We start from the raw sequence: 21,073 nt of genomic DNA, 5'->3' as shown, positions 1-21,073 counted from the left end.
GATCAGGAATAACTACACACGTTTGTAACTGTGCAATAATATCACTCTTACTTCTGTGGGCATCTTTTTTTCCAGCACACTGTACTGATATTTTATAGTAGGTCTCTGCCAGCTGGACACATCCTTACTGTCTTACATACTTAAGACTTGTATGGCTTTGTGACCATGGTTTAATTAGCATGTGACTTAATGATTAATAGGAATAATCAGTAACCTGCTTTTGATCTGGCGAATGGGATTTAGGCACTGCTCTGATTAGTCACTATTCTAAGCAACAAGCTTTTAATTTGCAAAATTAGAGTCCATACACACACACACACACACACACACACACACACACATACCCCTCAATCTAATAAATATTTGAAACCACTATCCATCAGGTTTTTCCTGTTTTTTCCAAATAAAAATCCATGCTTGGTAATAATTCTTGGTCAAGTTATTAAACTTCTCTGTATCTTAGTTTTCTCATCTCTAAAATGAGGTTACCTGTTCCTACAAGGATTAAATGGGTTAATATACATAGAGCACACTGCCTAGCACATACTAAGTGTGATACAAGTTTACTAGAGTCTATTGGTACCCTACTCAGGTGATCTTCATCTGGCTAATGCACCCGCTAGCAGCTGCTATGAGTGTTGACTGCCATCCCTTCTCCAGAAAATTTCCCTCACATGGAAAATTGTGCTCATGCCCTTACTGCATCCCACTTCCCCCAGCCAGCAGCCAGTAAAGACTGATACAGAAGAGGGGTGCAAATGGCTGACACTCTTTGCCTCCTGGTGCCTCACTCACCAATTCTGCAGTGGAATTTGTGTTTGAGAACCCGCAGTAGGATCCGTCTTAAACTAATCTCTGGCAGACTACATCCTTGCTTAGCCTTTTTCTGTTTTGTTTTTCCCCCTTACCCTATCTTGCTTCCCTTAATTTCTTCCCCTGGGAACACTCCCTCAAATACATCACGTTGGAAAGAGCCCCCTTCACCGACTCTATTTCTAGAGACCTAACATAAGACAATAAATGGCCACTGTTTTTGTTATTGTTGTTATGATTATTATGCCCTCCAATGTTCTGATTTAATGAAAGATAAATGTTTAGATTACCTTGGTCATGTCTAATTTTCCACAGATATATTTTTTAAGTTAAGATCTTCACAATTTTGATAAGCACATCAAGGTCATATTCACTGGCAGGGTTGCAGACCACAGATACTCTATCATTGATTAAAGGCGGAGATCTGTGGACTTTAACAATGAATTATGGGAAGCCTAGAGTGGATGCTTTTTAATGCAAAGTTCTAAGCCTAAACTGAGCTTGTGACACTGGCGATTGCACACTGTTGAGTAAATGCTGGCCTTAGACCTGATAAGAGTTTACAATTCAATACAAGAGAATTTTAAAACCCCTTAGCAAAGCAAGAAATTTAGGCTGTATTTTTGAAAAGAGTTAGCAATGACCTTTATAGCTCGACACAAGACTCCTGGGATAAAAACGTCCTCCATACTATGAAGCATTCTATAGAAAAAATAAAAATAACTACTGTCACCCAGTTGGTGTAATTTCTTGAACTCTAGAACTTGGAATTCACTAGCTCAGAGATGTTAAAATTGCAGATCATGAGAAAAGGCCAGCATACTACTGTTCCTATTACAAATATTCTTTTCTTCATCTTGTGTTTTGCTAAAGGTGTTTTGAATTGTATGCACATAAAATTTTATTCTGTTTTGGTGACACATTATAATTATGAAGCAGCACTCTGCTTCTTTTGACTTTAGGTAATAAAGATAATGAAAATACATGTCTCAAAAACTTTAAAAAAAAAGAAAATTAATACTGTGTTTTGTTCAACCAAGATAACTGAAATTTCATGTAATAATACAACCTGCTTTGTATGAAAGGTAATTTCATTTTAAAAACATATGACATTCTCTTGCATTCTTCACAACATCTTTACAAATATCTTGTTTCTCTGGGTACTAAGCAGGAGTTAGAAGCTTTATTCTGTTGTTACTCTCAGGATCCTTGTCTCTGATTATATTTTATAGGTGACACTTTTGACACTTGTAGAGATTAAATCCAATTGTACAAGGTGAAAAATAAATCTGCACTGTACCAAAGTCTGCATTATACTGGGTCTTTTATCCAGAGCCAGTAGCTGGCCTTATTGAGCAGTCCTGGCATGTTGAGCACTGTCATTTAAGTGAATGGACATTACTATCCCATTTTATGGATACTGAAACTGAAGTTCAGGAAATTCAAACTACAATAATTGAAGAAGTATGATATAATAATAAAATATAGGCTTAGAATGAGTCAGACAAATTTAAATTTTTCCCCTGACACTTATTAGCTGTAATTTTCCACTGGTTCATTCACTTGTTTGAGCCTCAGACCTTTGATGTTGAAGATGATTATAATGATAATAATAACTAAATCTATTTCTATAGTGATAATCTTACATGTAATATCTCATTTAACCTTTCTTTTCCTCTAATAATTCCAGTTAACAGATGAGAAGATTAAGACTTTAGTAACATGCAATAGCTTGCCAAAACTCGCATAGTTGGTAGGTAATACCGCCATCTCTGAAACCCTGGTTTCTGTGATTCCAAAGTCTGTGATCTTAATCCCTCATGATGCTGACTTCTAGTGTGTGTTGGGGCAGGGAGGGGGTCAAGGGAAGAACTAAGTGGAAAATGTGTTAACTGTGTGACTCACAGTAAACTCTTAACTTAGTTCTTTTCTAAACCCCATTTTATATTCCCAATGCATTGCACAATAATTCATCAATGCTTGTTGATACCCTGGTTGTCTTGATCTCAGCTCCCTTCTCAAAGCTAGCAGCCAGAATGACCTTTATATCTGATCCATTTAATAACTTGAACTGCCAAATCAGCTTCCTCAACAAAGTGTCAATGAACATGCTCAAGCAAAGCCAAAATAACTGACCATCCATGAGGCTATGAACCTGAGACAGAGATCGGACTACGTTAAGATTTCATCTAACTTACCTAGTATAATAAATAATGAAAACACTTCATAGTACCTTTGAAAAAATGACCCTTTTTCTTTTGATCATTGAAACTACATTTCAGATCCTTAACACTGCCTGCATTATTTCTCAGTGTCTCTATTTAGTCCAATGTCAAGTATTCTCTTTGACTAACTGTCTCAAGGCCAAAACAAGTCCATTTAGATCTTAGAAAATTTGCAATGAAGTTTAAAATCCACTATTGTTCTTAAAATTTAGAGAGATTAATGTAAACATATATAGCTATTTTTATCATAATAATTCATTTATTTACCAATATTTATTGAGCAGCTACATACCAGGTATTTTGTTACATTATAAAAACATAGTGGTGAAGAAGGTAAATCTCTGCTCTTGCAAGGGTACTTGACATGGCTAATGATGACATTTTCTATTACAATAACTTACACATCAGAAATGTAAAAAGATATTCCCTACAAAATTCAGATTGTATCCCCTTATGCTCAGTAGTAATGGATAATTAATTGGATGATTTTCTACAATTTCTTTCATGATGTCATTAATTGAAAAATTCACAGTAGGAGCATTAGCTACCAACTTTCTAAAAAGAAAATACTTGTAGTGCCAATGTTTAAAATCTTCTTGTTCCTGCACGTCATTTACTAAGTTTTCCTATTCGAGTATCTTCACCTCGGTTAAGTCATCATAAATGGGAGGAAAGGAGTCACAATGGATGATGGAATTGTGAAAATAAATGTTATTATAAGGCAAGTAGTAAATATTAAGATGCTAATGACAGTCTACTAAGCAGCATCAGTAAAAATTAACACAATAATATAAAACTATAAATGCAAACTTAAACTCTTTAAAAAATAAACTAAAAGTTTTATTTTTATAATAAAGAACAAACTATAATCACAGTATTTTGAAAGGTATACCATTAAATCTCATATCACAGTAACAGCCAGAAAGGAGTAAGATTAGGGATTTTGCTGAATACAGCCTGTTAACTGAAAATCTTACCATGAACCATAAAGCTCAGTGTTTCACAAAAATAGACAAGCTTCTGATTTTTAAGTTTTTCTTTTTGTAGCTGACAGGAATAAAGAAAATAGGATCCCTGGGAGAGTTGCATTATTAATTGGGTCAGTGAACGGCTCAGATACTATATCCATTGTGTTCTCTCCAAATCCTTTGACCCAAAACATCTGATATGTACACACATTATTAGAAAGAAGAATGGTTATTTCCCAACTTGTAGTTATAATAAAGAATATTGAAATGAATCACATATGACTACTCATTGAAATTGTTTTCAAAGACTTCAGAGAGTCCAGGATGCAGTTTCATTCCCCATTCTCATACTTTTTTCGTTAATGGCACTATAGTTATGAGAAATGAGCATCATTGCCCATATGGGTACTCCTGTTTTTATATACCCGGTAGATGTGGAAATATATCATTTAAATAATCATCTTATTTGTCAGGGGAGCACAGAGAAGATCCTCTGTTTTTGACACTGAATCAGTTGCAGCAATTGTGTTGAAAGTCTGCAATGCATGAAGTCATAAAACCTGGACATTCAATTAGGGCAAGAGACAGATAGAACCAACCTGGAAATTTTCCCACCACTAAAATTTAGAAATCATGAGTAAAACAAACCAAAGTAAATTTTAATATACAGCGTAGTTCACAAGAAAGAAAAGGAAATCCCCAGGTATCAGAAACAAATAGAAAGTAGGATCCAATGCATATGTTCTAGTGTTAATCCTGAGGAAATTGGCAGCGAGGTGAATTGTTTATGTCATGGAAGTAGACCCTAAAATCTAGGACCTTGAGAATGAATGATCACACCAGGGCAAAGGACCAGTCTTTGAGTCTGCTTGAGAATGGTAGCTGAAATAGCAGTGTCCGCATCAGGGCAGGCCCCAGACGGGCTAAACCCTTAGCGAATTAGAATGATTCTCACTGGCTCAGAATGGAAAACAAAAATTCTCCCATGAGAAACAAAAGGCCTACACAGCACATGAGTTTGTGGGCCAAATGTATATTACCGTACAGTATCAAAAATACACTAGTAACATTTAACATAAAAATTGATCCCTAGTGGATATATCCCAAGTGGGGCTGTTGATAGAATGCAAGAGCATTCTCGAAGGAGACTTTCACAACTTAAGATGCACAGAATGTTTCAAAAGTAGTCATTGCTAAAATGGGGACTACTCACCAAAGAATCAGACCAAGAACTTCTAAAACATTTTAATTGCTTTAACTAAACATATTATTATAAAAGAAACTTAGAAAATGGAAAAAACTAATCTCAGTATCTTCTAAAATAATAATAATACTAAATTTTTACCATTTAATAAATCAGCATGTATTAAATTATTTTTTAAGGAGCAGAAATAATTGTTCTGAAACAAAGTGGTATATAAATCTAAAGTCTGTGGCGCCAGAGCCAGCTACATTTTGACATCTCCCTGAATTATTATATAATCCTCAGACTATGATACTGTACTAAAAAATAATTATATGCTTACTTTTTATGACAATAAAGTTTGTAAATAATATTAAAGAAATGTTAATAGTAGAAAAACTTATAGGAGATAGTTAACTGGGCTATCAAAATAAAAAATATTTAGCTCGGTTCAGTATTTTTACTTTTGGCACTGGCAGAAAATCCAATGCAAACTCAGGTTGTCAGCTTTTCTATTGTGCGCCATTTCTACTTTTTATACTCCTTGGAATTATGAAATGCTTTGCTAGTGGAAACTGAAAATTTATTTGAAGAGCTAAATAAGCATTTCTGAGCCCACAAATACCCATTTACCTGTAAAATTTGCGAAAATGTCAATTTTGTATAAATACATTTTTCCTATTTTGAAAATGTTTTATAAAACATTGACTCAATAAAATATTATCAGTGTAAAAGAAATAATATTTCAATCAATGATAGCTTTTAATTGTTAGCTATTTTCTTTTCCTCAAAATTTCAAGTAATATAAACCAAAACTTCAGAAAATCTTAGTAAAACTTAACGTAAAATAAAAGAAAAAATATTAAAATGTTTGTGAGTTATGATACATGAAACTTTCATTATAATACTTAGGAGAGCTTTGTATTATTAAATGTGAGAAATCCTTGAATTTAGACTCTAGTTGAACTGTGTGGGAACTAACTGAAGTAGTTTAATTATATACTCCATGGGCTTCCTTTGAGTAAAGCCACGTGGATATATATATTTTTTTAATTCTTAATAAAATATCAAGTGGACTAAAGACTGCCAGCTGGGTAACTAAACTACCAAAAAATAGTTGTCTTTATAAAACATTTGTTAAAACATTTGAAAGTTTTTGATATTGCACATGTATGTTGTAATTATGAGCTAGTGTAATATAACATTTCAAAATTCTCAGGCTTCTGCTAGGACTATAATACATGCCTTGAAAATAATGAATATTGGCTAAATCTTGCTTAGAATCAACATTCAATTCATCATTGAAATTTTCTATGGAAAATAGATCAAATAATATTTAAGTAGTCATTGTTCTTCCAGAATTGTTTTAGATCCTCTGTACTGTTTTCCTCATATTTAAATGGTGCACATGGAAGAAGCTCCTAACCTAATAATTTTGGGGCAATGGAATGATAACAGAAATGTTATTTGTCATATTTTATGGAATGCACATTACATGTTAAGCTGTTAGCTATATGTCTTGTTTGAAATCTAATGAAGTAGATAATATCATTCCCTGTTTATGAATGATAGCAGTGAACTCCAAAAAGTTAGTTAAATAATTTCTTCCTTTAAACTATATCAAAGTTTGAGTCAAGACTTTACACTGCCTCTGGAAGTCCCAATGAACTTAAGCACAAATAGAAATTAAATTAAGTCAAGAAAATAGGGTGTGTGTACAGGGGAACATTTGGACAGAAAGAATATAATTTGCAATTTTTTATCAGTTGACTGCATAGGATACACCTTCCTAAGATGAAGTCTGTGAAAATGTTTCTGATTCTTCTTAGGAGTTACTCTATGACACCACCTTTCTTAAACACAAATTTGTAAAAATTCATGATTTACCTTTACTGAACACAATATGTTGGTAATAAATTCAATTAAGGCAAAACACGAAATAGTAGTAGTAATAGATTGGGAGAAATTCTATTAAAAGTTTATTTATTTATAGATAAAGTTTTGAAATAAGTTACATTGACTTGCCATATGGATGAATAATCTTCAAATCTCTGCTTCAGTATACAGAAAGATTGACCAAATGCCAGGCTCCCCATTTGAAATGGGGCAGGGCCAGAGTTATGAACTTATTTTTGACAATACATGGTAGATCTGAGAAAGAAAGAGTCAAAAAGAGAAAGAGAAAAAAGAAAAGTCAGAAATAAAACAGGGCTTTCCAAGCCTCGCTGCAGATTGGAATCACATGCTGAGCTTTTTTAAAAACGCAAATAACTTTATCTTACTAAACAAACAACTCTGGGAAAACAAGGTCTTGGAATCTGTTCTTGCAAAAGTAACAGGTACTTCTAATGCCTGTCGAGATTTGAGTGGTTAGCCCTCCATATTGTAAAGTACAGTTTTTTTTTCAGTTTCTTTAATTGAATTCCTGATAGTCTGTGTATTTACTCTGTTATAATTAAAACCCTGATTTCAATCCTCCCACATTTTCCAAAACCTACTCTTCCTGTAGTCTTCTCATTTCAGTAAAGGCAAACACACTCTTGTCATAGCTCAGTCACTGGGGCCCAAAACTTTAATCTTTGACTTTTCTCTGCTTCTCACATTTCATAATTGATCCATCAGCAATATTTGTCAACTCTTCTAGCAATCACTTCTCACTATTTCCCCACCATTATCACTACCACTAACATTCTAGAGCAGACCATTTGTATTTTTCATGACTATTTTGAAAATAGCCTCTTAGGCTAGTGGATATTATTCCTTCTTCCTCCTGCTTCCCCTCCTCCAGGTCTCTGCTTTGTCCTCATGTTGTTCCTTTTCTACCCACCAGTCAGAGAGAGCTTTTAAAGTATAAATTCACTTGTCCTTCTCAGACCTGTCACTTTCCAGCTCTCTTAAGATGCTTTGGTATTCTTTACAATATTTATCACCACTTGACATATGCTTATTTGTTTGTGTATTCTTGGTTTATTCTCACTATAATGAAAGCTCCATGAGACCATAGGCTTTATTTTTTTTTTCACTTGGAACAATATCCGGCCTGTAGTGATCCTCAACCAATATTTGTTGAATAAACCAATAAATGATGCCTGAGTTAGGCATCTCCTAATTCAGGATGTTTTCATTGTTATGATTCCTTAAGCGCCCTTCTCACATACCTTCTCCGTCTCCTTATTCCACATTGTTTCATAGATTTGGGTAAATCTACTCCATTACATTCATCTTGGGGAATGGGGAATTGTCTCTCTCATTTTTTTTCAGTGTTATAGTGCTGAGTATCTAATACATGTTCATTACACATTGGAATTAAACAGATGAGTGACTAAAGGCTAAGCATGCTGAAGAAATATTTCAGATCTTCCTATAGTCATTAAGAGCAATAGTCCTTTGAATATAAAATACTAAATTATATAGATATCCAGATCAAATATGTATGACCTTGCAATATATCTAATGCTTAGTAAAACCTTTGTTGTTTGAGCTGTGTCTGTTAGTGAAATAACCTGTGTCATTCAACAACTGAATTTTGTGTATTTTCAGAGATCATCTATAGCTGGGTATTTAATGAGTTCCCTTCCTTTGTGGCGGAAGACAGCCGGCGGTTCATTTCCCAGGAGACAGGCAACCTTTATATTTCTAAAGTTCAAACCTCAGATGTCGGCAGCTACATTTGTCTGGTGAAAAACACGGTGACAAATGCTCGAGTACTTAGTCCTCCAACACCACTCACTCTACGTAATGATGGTAAGTTGCTTGGCCCATTAAAATGGTCAGCCATCCCAAATGTGAAAAATAAAGACATATTAATATTTTTCTGATAACTTGAACTTTAAATAAAAATTCATTTGCCATATTTAGAAACTTTACATTTTTAGTGTGAGATTATGCATGCCTTAGAATACAATTTTTGACATAGGAAAGTGATGATCCACGGATGAGAAATATTCACCATATTAGTACTTTAATGCCAGAAAGGGAGGGGGTATCTGAAAAGAACTATAATAAAGACTCCACAGTTCTTTTCTTTGCTCTTTAGTGACTCTATATAGCATATGTATATGAATTGCAAGCATTTTATAGAATCATTTTTCATTACATTTTTATTTTAGCTGCCTTCAAATTGAATGTTCAGGTTTTAATACTTCATGGTATGGTTATAATTGTTATTATTACTTTTCCAATAATAGGAGCAGTTGGAACTTTAACTTTTAAGTGTAATTCAGGCAGAAGTGATGATTCTATAATTATAGGTATTGCCATGTATCTAAAGTATCCTCAAATTTAAACACCTCATTTGTATTTATAGACATTTACAGTTAAGCATTGCACTAAAGAAGTCAAGCGCTATTGTACTACTGATATATGACATGCAGCTTGCTCTGTCATGCAGTAAAAAAATCTATGAAGGCATTATTAAGACACGAGCTTGAGAATCCTGACAGTGAAATTAAAAAGAAAAAAAACTATTTTGACACTGTTTTTTTATGTGCTTGTTTTTAAAATATATGCTGCTAGAATGTATGACCAGAGCTATATCACAAGATTTTTGCTGCCTATGACTTAGTTTCTCATAGACTCCATAGCTTATATAGTTTGTGTGTGTTTGTGTATATATATAAATATAAACTATGAAGTCGAGACTTCATAAACTATGTGAGATATATATATATGCACACACACACAGAGTACTATATACTATATGCATAGTGGTAATAATTCTATCAGGTAGAGAGTACAAGTGCAATATCCATTTTGGTAATAAGGAATCCAATATTAAAGATATGAAGGAACCTGCCAAAGGCTACACACTTAGGTAATGGCATGGAGAAATAGGTGGGTAAAAGAATGACGACTAGGAAACCAATTCAGGGCTTGTTAAAACTAACCAGCCAAGAAGTGATAAGAGACTGAACAAAGAAGTTATGTAGCATTGAAGGGCAGGAAACATGACTGGAATATTAAAGAAGTAGAATTATCAGCATTTGATAATTAATTAAACATGGGGCTTTGGAGTAGGAGAAGCTAGATGTAAAACAATTTCAAAGCTTTCACATAGTTCATTGAATGGACAATAATTCTCTTAACTAGAAAAAATAACACAGGTGAAAGAACAGAGGAGTGGTTAAACCTGAGGAATTCAGTTTTGGGAATGATGAGATAAAGTGTCCATGGGAAATTTATGTGGAAATATTCAGCAGGCATTCAGATATATATTCCTGATACCCATAACAGGGGGCTAGGCTAGAGAAAGATATTTAAGAGTCCTCGTTGTGTATTCTATCACTATGGAAAGAGTGTATATATTTTATATCAACTTCAAGACTACATAATTGTCTATAGAGTGAAAATAAAAAAGATGTATATTTTTAATGTTATTAAAAGCTTGTAAGTGAAGTGATTATGAGCCATTTCCATAAAATTTGTGAGCTTTTGCTCATTGATTCCTTAAGAATTTAAACATCCTTATCTGAATATGTTAACATTTTTGTCGGCTAATAATAAGTTCCATTTACACTACTCATCTAGATAATAATATCTTACATTTAGATTGTGCCTGAGGTTGAGGAGGCTCTTACACCTTCTTTTCACACAATAAACCTCTTCCTACATATTGGACTGACCATCACAAAGGTGACTAGCACATGTACATGTCAGAATCCCAAAATGGACACCACTTTCACTAAGAAGTGAAAAATTCAGTGTCCATGTGCAATAATCTCTGATACTTTTGCTTCATGGCCCAGATGTCTCACTTAATTTTCCCTTCTACCTTCCATGGGAAAACATTTCAGGAATAATTCTTTACAGATATTTAAATTTCCCTTGTCCCTCTGTCTTCTATTGCTCTTTGGCAAACCCTTAGTTTGTGACTGCCTTGAAACTCTGAAAGCTGCTTGGAAGGTTGTACCCACCTTCATGGGTGGGTTCATGGTCACCAACTTCAAATGGTCCTTCAGCATTGCCACTCAATCTCATTAAGTTTTTGTGGATGGCTTCATCTGCTATTCTCCCCAAAATGTCTGGAAACTTCTCTGCTTTTCTTAAAATTCATTGCCTTACCACCTACACTTCACAAAAGCTATATAAGTTGTCAAGTTTACATTCCTACTAATAAGACTAAAATCTAACTACAACTCCATTTCTACTCTTCTCCTCCTATCCTGTTTCAATAGTGATACTATACAGGTCCTCCTCCTGTTAGAAGCAATGCCTACATTCCTGACTGTTGATTATCATTACCTCTGGTCTTTATGGAACATTACACTGTCAATCATTGTTTCTTACATAACCAATGCTATGTCACTAAACTAATAAATATTTTTAAGTTATATTAATTGAAGTAACTGCAGCAGTTGACATTGTTGACACTTTTTTATAACCATCTGTATTTTCAATAAATCATTATTTGAGAAGTACTATACGAAAGGCTCAATAAAGCAATATAAATTAGTAAAACAAAACTGTTACTTTAAGGTTAACAATTAATTTTAAAAAAGGCAGGTAGGGAAACATGTGCTAAATTTTGATTACATCATTCAATGAGAGTCTTACTTTTTACAAGAGAAGTCAGAAAACTTACATTTATTTTTTCTGCAAATTACCTATGGCTTTTGTTTCCTTGGCATTGTCTATTAATATTTATTTTTTAATCAAAATAACACATCCATATGAACGAATGTAGTGATACAGAAAAACAAAGAAACATAGAATATACTCAACCCTGCCTGCCATTAAATCTCACTCTCTGGAGCCAACCTGTTTTTTTAAACAATTTTTATTTTACAATTTAGGGACACAAGTGTTCATGTTACATGTATGAATTGTATAATGCTAAAGTCAGGGCTTTTATTCTGCTCATCACCAGAATAGTGTACATTGTACCCTCCAGGTAAGTTTGCATACCTAACCCTTTCCCCCTTAGTTTCCAATGTTCTTTGCACCACTTTATGACTATGTGTACCCATCCTTTAGCTCCCACTTATTAGTGAAAACATGTAGTATATGGTTTTCTATTCCTGAGATACTTTGCTTAGGGTAATGATCTCCAGTTCCATCCAAGTTGCTATAAAAGACATTGCTTCATTCCTTTTTATGGCTGAGTAGTAGTCCATGGTGTGTGTGTGTGTGTGTGTGTGTGTGTAACATTTTCTTTACTCATCAGTTGATGGGTACTTAGGTTGATTCCATCAACCTTTGAAATTGTGAATTGTGCTGTGATAAACATTTGGGTACAGGTGTCTTTTTGATATAATGACTTTTCCTTTGGGTAGATACCCAATAGTGGGATTGCTGGATTGAATGGTAGGTCTACTTTTAGTTCTTTGAGGAATCTCCATACTGTTTTCCATGGAGGTTGTACTAATTTGCAGCCCTATCCACAGTGTATAAGCAATCTTTTTCATTGCATTAATGGCAATATCTATTGTTTTTTGATTTTTTAATAGTAGCCATTCTGATAGGGATAAGGTAGCATGTCATTGTGGTTTTAATTTGCGAATCTCTGATGATTAGTGATGTTAAGAATTTGTTCATATATTTCATGGTCATTTTTCTATCTTTAAAAAAAAAACTTCTGTTCATGTCTTTTGCGTACTTTTTAATGGAATTGTTGGGTTTTTCCCTCAATGATTTAATTTTTTGTAGATTCTGGATATTAGCCCTTTGTTGGATATATACTTTGCAGATATTTTCTCCCATTCTGTAGGTTGTCTATTTACTCAGTTGATTGTTTCCTTTGTGGTGCAGAAACTTTAATTCAATTAACTCATATTTATTTATTTTTGTTGTTGTATTTGCCTTTAGTATCCTTAGTCATAAATTCTTTGCCTAGACTGATATCTAGAAGAGTTTTTCCTATGGTTACTTCCAGAATTTTTATGATTTCAGGTCTTACATTTAGGTCTTTAATTCATCTTGAGTTAATTTTTGTATATGGCAAGATATGGGGATCCTCTTTCATTCTTCTGTATGTGGCTATCCAATTTTCCCAGCACCATTTATTAAATAGGGATTCCTTTGCCCAGTGTATTTTGTCTGCTTTGTTGAAAATCAGTTGCTTGTAGCTACATCGTTCTGTGTCTGTGTTCTCTAATGTGTTCCATTGATCTATGTCTCTACGTTTATACCAGGACTATGCTGTTTTGGTTACTGTACCTTGTAGCATAATTAGGTAACATGATGCCTCCAGATTTTTTTCTTTTTGCTTAAGATAGCTTTGGTTATTTGGGATAGTTTTTGGTTGCATATGACATTTAGGATTGTTTTTTTCTAGTTCTGTGAAAAACAATTTGGTATTTTAATGGGAATTTCATTGAATCTGTAAATCACTTTGGGAAGTATGAACATTTTAACAATGTTGATTCTTCCCATCCACCAGCATGGGATGTTTTTCCATTTGTTTCTGTCATCTACAATTTGTTTCATCAGTGTTTTGTAGTTCTCCTTATAGAGATTTTTCACCTCATCGGTTAAGTATATTCCTAGGTATTTTATTTTCTTTGCAGCTATTGTAAATGGTATTGCATTCTTGATTTGACTCTCAACTTGACTGTTATTACTATGTAGAATGCTACTGTTTAGTGTATGTTGATTTTGTAACCTGAGACTTTGCTGAATTTATTTATCAATTCTAGGAGTCTTTTGGTATAGAGTCAACCTTTTAACTTCTCGTTTTTTTCCTTCATGAGGTTCTCACATAATGCTAGAAAATATCCACGCTTCTTGGTTAGTCAAGCTTAAACAATAACTGCTTACTCCCTCATATGATAAGTATACATATGCTTCTTCTGTCTTCCTCTACTTCATATTTATATATTTTAATAGTTTTCTATTGCTTACCTTTTGAACTTTGATAATGTACTTAAATCTCTACTGTTCTCTTAACTCTTAAAAATAATTCTTAACTTCTTATGTTGTGAAATGAGGATAATTTTATCCCTACTTTTTTCTTCACCTTTCATAAACTACTTCTATTCTTCTATCTTCTTTTATTTTAGCATTTGCTCCATCAGATACAAATATTCCATACTTCCCCTTAGACCAGCTCTATAAGCTGAAAATGAATAGATACTTACAAATTATTACTATATAATTATCATTCAATATTTTTCCAGATTTTAAGGCATTTTCTAAATATGTATGCTATATTGGATATATTTTTATAATAAGTGAAACTTTGAATTTAATATAACAGAAAAAATAATGCTAATACCATTAATAAGATTGTGATACAATTTGGATATAGTGTTTCTTAAAATTGTACTGTAGGAAAACAATTAATAGTTTGAATAACAACGTTCACATATAAACATTGAGTCATCACAATGTAAATGGTAATGAAGCCACTGGTGTGATTAAGAAAGCACATGGAGAGAGTATGAAATAAGAGAAGTGAGCTTAGGACCAACCCTTGAATGATACAAATTATATTAGGAGGGTAAATAATGAAAATCTGGCAAAAGATAATGTAGAGAAGGCTCAGAGATAATAGGAAAAACAGTAGAGTCTAATGTGAAGGAAGCCAAGGGAAATCAGTGTTGCAATAAGATGTGGACATCAGCTCAAGGTGGTGGACTGGGCACGTGTCTTTGTTACCTGCCCCCCTTCTCAGTGCCTACAAAAAGACATCACTAACAAATGAGACATTTTGAAATATTTTGAAAGTATTTCTGAAAGAATAAGGAAGGATGTGAGTTAAAGCAGGAGTCCCCAACCTTTTTGGCACCAGGGACCAGTTTCATGGAAGATATATTTTCCATGGACCACAGGTGGAGGGTAGCGGGTAGGGGGAATGATTTCAGGATGATTCCAGTGCATATATTTAGTGTACACTTTACTTCTATTATTATTACATTGTAATATATAATAAAATATACAACTCACCGTAATGCAGAATCAGTGGGAGCCCTGAGATTGTTTTCCTGCAACTGATGTTGCTGCTGCTCTGACAGGAGACAGAGCTCAGGCAATGATGCAAACAACGTGGAGCAGCTGTAAATACAGACGGAGCTTCACTTTCTCACCCACCATTCACCTGCTGTGTGGCCCGGTTCCTAACAGGCCACAGACCAGTACCAGTCTGCAGTCCAGGGTTTGGGGACTGCAGAGTTAAAGGATTAAAGAGGTAGAGAAAACTAGAACCTAGAATAAAGTTTAAGGGGTCTAAAGAAACAGTTGAAGATCATGCACCCAATGGGAGCCTGAAGAAGCTCTGAAATCAGTTAGCACTAAGGACGAATGTAAGAAATGGGACCAAACAAAGGGAGATTATAGATATTGAACAACTGCTTCAGTGAAATGCTGGACTCCTTTTCCCTCCCTATCTCTATATGCAAAAAGTCCAAAGGGCTTCTCTCTTAATAATATGAATGAACTTTTCATGGAAAGCTAAAGATTTTAATGGGAATGGTGGCACTCTACAGAGAAACCTTCCTACTTCGACATTCAGATGTCAGCAACCTGCCCTCACATCAAAGCATAACCTGACCATCAACTCATGTCACTCAGCCACACCCCCTCAACACACGTCAGAAGGGAACCAGTTCTACAGACACACCAACAGGGGATTCAACATCAAATTGCAAATTTCTCGGACTTTATATGCAATTCTAACTCAATCGCTCCTGTTTAAAAATCACTGCGCTTACTGTCTGGTTTCAGAATGCATACCAAGATAATGTACAGAACAACTAGAAACTTAAAATTACTCCAAGAGAGGCATAGTTTAGACAGGAATCATTTATTATTCAAAAACTTTTATATCACTAACTGACCTCTCTTCAAAAAATATAATTGAAAAGTATGTTCATAAGAAGAACATATTCATGAATGTTTTTCTAAGTAGGTGGCACATATTAAACACTTGTTCCAAAAATAAAAATAGAATATGTATTGCACCATGGTCAGCTCATATTCCTGCTGGGTTTTACAAAACTCTCGGTGCCGAGATTCACATTATAATGGATGTTTCTGCAAACTTGGCAAACACCTCTGCAGGAGTTTGAATATAAAAATTACATTTAATCTGCTGTGAACATAGAGTTAACTATAACAATCATTTTAAGAACATTTTGTTTTTACATTTCTCTGAAAAAAATTAGACCTTTCCAAAAATAAAGGATATATCCATAGGCAATTTTGTTTTCTTTCCAGTACTAGTAAAATTTTACTTAAAACCTCTCTACTGTAGAATGTATAGTCTTAGCCCGGGTTCCCCTAAAGCAAAGCTGGAAACAAAATTTGCTTGTAGGTAGTTTATTTGAAATTTATCCCCAGAGAGCAAGAGTAAGGGATGGGGTGGGATTGAAAGGTGAAGCAGTGTAAAGGTAGCTGCATTATGGAGATGACTAGTTCTATAGGCAGCTGGAGCTTGAGCCCACAGGACCAGAGCCTTACAAAATGCGCTCAGCCTGGTCACCTTGGAGGATGTATCAATAGGCTTTCTTCCCCCATTCTCAGAGGGTGACTTGACAGGCAGTTACCTCTCCTGTTCCTCCAGGTTGCCTTCAAGCTGCAACTTTGTAAAACTGCTTGCACCCATGCAGATCTGGTGGCAGTAGCAGTTGCAGGAGTAAAAAGTCTTGTCAAGGTAATTTGAACTGGTACACAAGAGGTATCTGAAAAATGATAGTCAATGAAGACAATTTTCACAGCCCTAGTATATTTCTTAAAGAAAGGAACTCCATCTAATGCTTACATAAATGCAAACACCCTAAAGTTGAGGTATTTTTAAAATAAAATTATTTATTAATTTATTCAGTAAAGATGTTGCTTCCATTGTGTGTTAGGTTTTGTCACACACACACACAGAGACACACACACAAAAGGACTGTCTGGAAAGTATCCAGCCATGTAATATGTTCTCATTATATTAACAATGGCTGGATACTTTCCTCATAGCCCTTGTGTGTGTATGTGGGTGTGTGTGTGTGTGTGTGTGTGTGTAAGGCTTTTGAGAAGCTCATGGACTAATGAGAAAGACATATTATCACAGTATAGTGCTATGATAGATACATAGGTGCATGTTGCTGTGGTAACTAACCCCTAATAGAAACACCTAACCCAGATGACACATCTGGCAAAGCTTCCTGGAGGTGATATCTGAGTTGTGTTTTGAAGGTAATTTGGTATCAGGTGAACACGTAAAGAGGGCATTTGCATATCCATCAAGTACAAGTATGGAATAGAAAATTCATGATGAACTCTCACTTTGGTTCAGTATAACTAAAATACAAACAATGAGGCAATATGAAGGAGCAATGGCTCATACCATGAAATACTTTATTAACCACATTATTATCAAAGCAATTGTGAAATTTTGGAAGAATTGAAGTGCATGAGAAACATGATTAGATTTTTTTCCTCAGCTGACCCTGTGGAAAATTAGTCTCATGCATTCACAATTGTGTATTGCACACCTAGTATGTGTCAGGTATTTTGTCAGGTACTGAGGATGTAACGGAGGACAAAGCAAGCATAACTATCCTTGTGTAGTTTCCAGTCCTATTCGTGGCAGGATATTCCCCTAAACCCTGACACAGATTCTGTATGTAACTGGGCACCCTAGGATCTGCCTGCCCTCACTCAGTGTCCCAGTGAGGCCTAGCTCATGTATCATTGCACTAAAAATAGAACAAACAAATCCAACTCCAAAAGCATTTATGAGCAATACAGATTTTTACTAATGGTTTGGAGCGTGGCAAATGATGCACTTGCATTCCACATAGTACACAGCAGAATCTATTAAACGCCCCCCTTAACCACACCTGTCTTTTGCTGAGCTTCCATCCAGCAATAGCTGCCATCTCTCCGTCAAAAACTTCTGGCTCCCCCTCAAATGCTGTTGCTTGTAGCTTCCCTTCAGGGTCTCACTGTCTCTGTTTTATGTGGTAATTTTGTACTTTCGTTTCTCCTCTCATTTGAGTTTCCAGCGCAGTTTTGAAGACTTTTATTTACTTAATTGTATTTTTATTTAATCAAAATGTATGTTTAATTACTGCATGTGAGGCACTCTTTTAAAAACTGTATAAGTGTAAATGTAAAAGGATAGAAAACATATGCAAGCAAATATTAACTAAAAAAAAGGTGGGCTGAGCACAGTGGCTCATGCCTGTAATCCTAGCTCCCTGGGAGGCTGAGCCAGGAGGATAGCTTGAGCTCAGGGGTTTGACACCAGCCTGAGCAACAGTGAGACCCCATCTCTAAAAAAAAAAAAAAAAAAAAAAAAAAAAGGTTGGGGTAGTTACATTAATATCTTACAAAATATAAAATGCATTTCTGTGGATAAAGGGGAACACTGTGTTCTGGTAATAGGTTCAATTTCCTAGAAGACACAGCAAAGTTGTAAAATATCTTCCCCAAATATACTATGTATAGGACCAGGCTTCTCACTCCTCTTCCCGTCCAGATGGGATCTTCCTCTACAAGAGCACCCTAACCCTACTTCCTAAGGCAACCTTCTCCCGGCCTCCTTCTCTGTGGCTACAGTGGTTCCATAATGTTACAGAAAGGCTAATTTAAAAAAAGAAAAGAAAAGAGAGAGAAAAGAAGAGACCCTGGGCCCTCTCCCATCTCTAGAATTAGTGCAGTAGAAAGAAGAATAATTCAATTAGTAACTTGAGAAAGTGAGTGGGAATAGAATGCATGTAAAAAGATTAGCTTTTGTTAAAGAATTCATCAGTTGTCACAGTGGAGAAAAAAGTAGAAAGACTACAGGTGCAGATAATCTACTATTCTGTGGTGGGAAGACTGCAGTTTATATTTTTAATTAATGAACTACAAGCAAAGTAATCAGCTGAGAATATATGTATAGATAACATGTTTATTTTTAAGGTGAGAATTGTGCCGACAAGGAAATTATGCACAAAATTGCTTAATTGTATAATCCATGAATCAACCCCATTAATGTACTCCTGAATAATGCAGGTCCTAAGAGCAATAGAAAAATGTAAAAATGGCATGACCTTGACGTCTGTGGTAGGCTGAATAATGGCCCTCAAGATGTCGATTATCTGGGTCAGCCCTAAATGTGTGTCCTTACGAAGGAGGCAGAAAGAGATTTGATGATAGATGAGAAGAAGGCAATGTGATGACTGATGATGGAAGCGAAGATTGGAGCAGTGCACTTTGAAGGTGGAGAAAAGGGCCTTGGGTGACAAAATGCAAAGGATGAAGCTTTAGAAGCCAGAAAAGGCAAGGAAATGAGATTCCCATGTAAAGCCTCAAGAGTGGTCACTGATTTCCACTCAGTGAATCCTGTCTGTCTGCTTTGCCCCAGACAAAACACAGAATGGAATTCGTGCTGCCCTTTCTGATCACTCTGATTTGGTTTGACATTGAACAATGGAATACAACAAAGTCATTCTTATTTCCCGATTAGTCTGTTTATTACAAAGGAATATGGCAATTGGAAAAACCGTGGGTATTCTTAACTTTTGTGTTCTCCTCTTAGTGCTGCTCCTTGGGTATCAAATGCCTTACCCTAAACACAGGCGACTTTTTCTTCTAATCTTTGTTCAGAATTTTCAATTTATGGATAGTTCCTACGAGATTTGAAACATTTGTGACAAGAACACTCCTCTTTGGGTACATTTATCTATTCTAAGGAAGCTGAATAGTATTAAGGCTTTATGTCAAACTCTGCAGGAGTATAGAACTTATTTGGCTTTTATTAATCTTTTATTTATTTTGCTTGTGTCTTTCTGGAAAGCTTATAATCTTGATCTGAGAAAATATTAAATAAAAATATCAAGAAATCACTGGATGATTTTTAAATAAAATGAATACTTCATTTGCTCAGATGTCCTTGACAATCAGTCATTCCATGCGATTCAATTTCTGTTTAAGCAGATTTATAAAAACAATTTGAACATCTATCTATGGAGATAAAAATTTTTATCAAGAAAAACAATGTACATCATTTTATTAAATCTTTAATTTGTCTTAAAAACTTTGAAGAATTACTTAATAGTGCTCACAAATAATAAGATAAATTTGCTAAATGTGTACCTAACTTAGTCTTTTTCTTGGTTTTCCTTCCACATGAAAACCTGTCATAATTCAGAAAGTAAATTTCTAAGGGACATAAACTTTCGATAACTGGTATTGTAACAATGAATACATCATTCTTAATATAAAGAAGGAACGTGAACTCTGAGATGATTTTTACAATACCGGCAAATGTATATGCAGTTATGTTAATCTGATTTCTTTTTCTATCTTCAGATTTCTTGAGACACAACTCTATACTCACTGCCTCTACTGCTATGCTTCCTCTTCCCATTTAACAATCTCAAATCTGGCATAATATTCTGAAATTTAAAAAAAGAAAATAAATAAATAAAACTAAACAAAACAACAAAAAAGTTAGTAAAGTTTCTGTTCATGAAATGTATCAGCATTTTCTTAGCCTTCATCATTCTTGACCTCTTTGCAGTCCATGTTTAAACCTGAAAATATTTTCTTTTCTTGACTTGCCTGGCAGTATGTTCTCTCAAACAGTTTCGTTTATACTTTTCACTGTCTCTTCTCAATCTACCCACTAAATCAGGCATTCCATTTACCTGTCCATCTGTATGTCTATCCATTGTGTGGTTTATTTACACTCCACTTTGATCCAGAAAGAATTTAAGGAGGCTTGTCTTCTTAAATGTAGATCTTCTTTCAGTTCTCTACTCCTGAGCACCTATGTATACTTTTGAATATTTTACTTTAATAAATGCTTGCCATAGGTTCTGCAAGTCCTGTGAATTGTACATCTGCCGTGTCATTCTCATCCATCCCCTTCTTTCTACTTCTAATTACGATGCTCTTTTACTTCTTACCCAGCTCAGTGGTTTTGAACTTCTTTTTTCCACGGTTCACTTAAGGTGAGTATTATTCCTACC

General features: G+C 34.7%; 1 protein-coding gene across 3 annotated transcripts in view; it reads left to right on the top strand.

Moving 5' to 3' along the window:
• Nucleotides 1-21,073, top strand: part of CNTN5 (contactin 5) — a 1,139,291-nt gene that overhangs the window by 806,647 nt on the left and 311,571 nt on the right. For all 3 annotated transcript variants that reach the window (XM_069469032.1, XM_069469031.1, XM_069469033.1), the window contains one exon: nucleotides 8,730-8,933. In XM_069469032.1, the coding sequence (XP_069325133.1) occupies nucleotides 8,730-8,933 (204 nt within the window). The remainder of the gene's footprint in view (nucleotides 1-8,729; nucleotides 8,934-21,073) is intronic.

This window comes from Eulemur rufifrons, chromosome 6, assembly GCF_041146395.1.
Source record: "Eulemur rufifrons isolate Redbay chromosome 6, OSU_ERuf_1, whole genome shotgun sequence".
NCBI classification, from domain to species: Eukaryota; Metazoa; Chordata; class Mammalia; order Primates; family Lemuridae; genus Eulemur; species Eulemur rufifrons.
The sequence above is the reverse complement of the archived record's forward strand: the minus strand, read 5'-3'. Positions and strand labels throughout refer to the sequence as shown.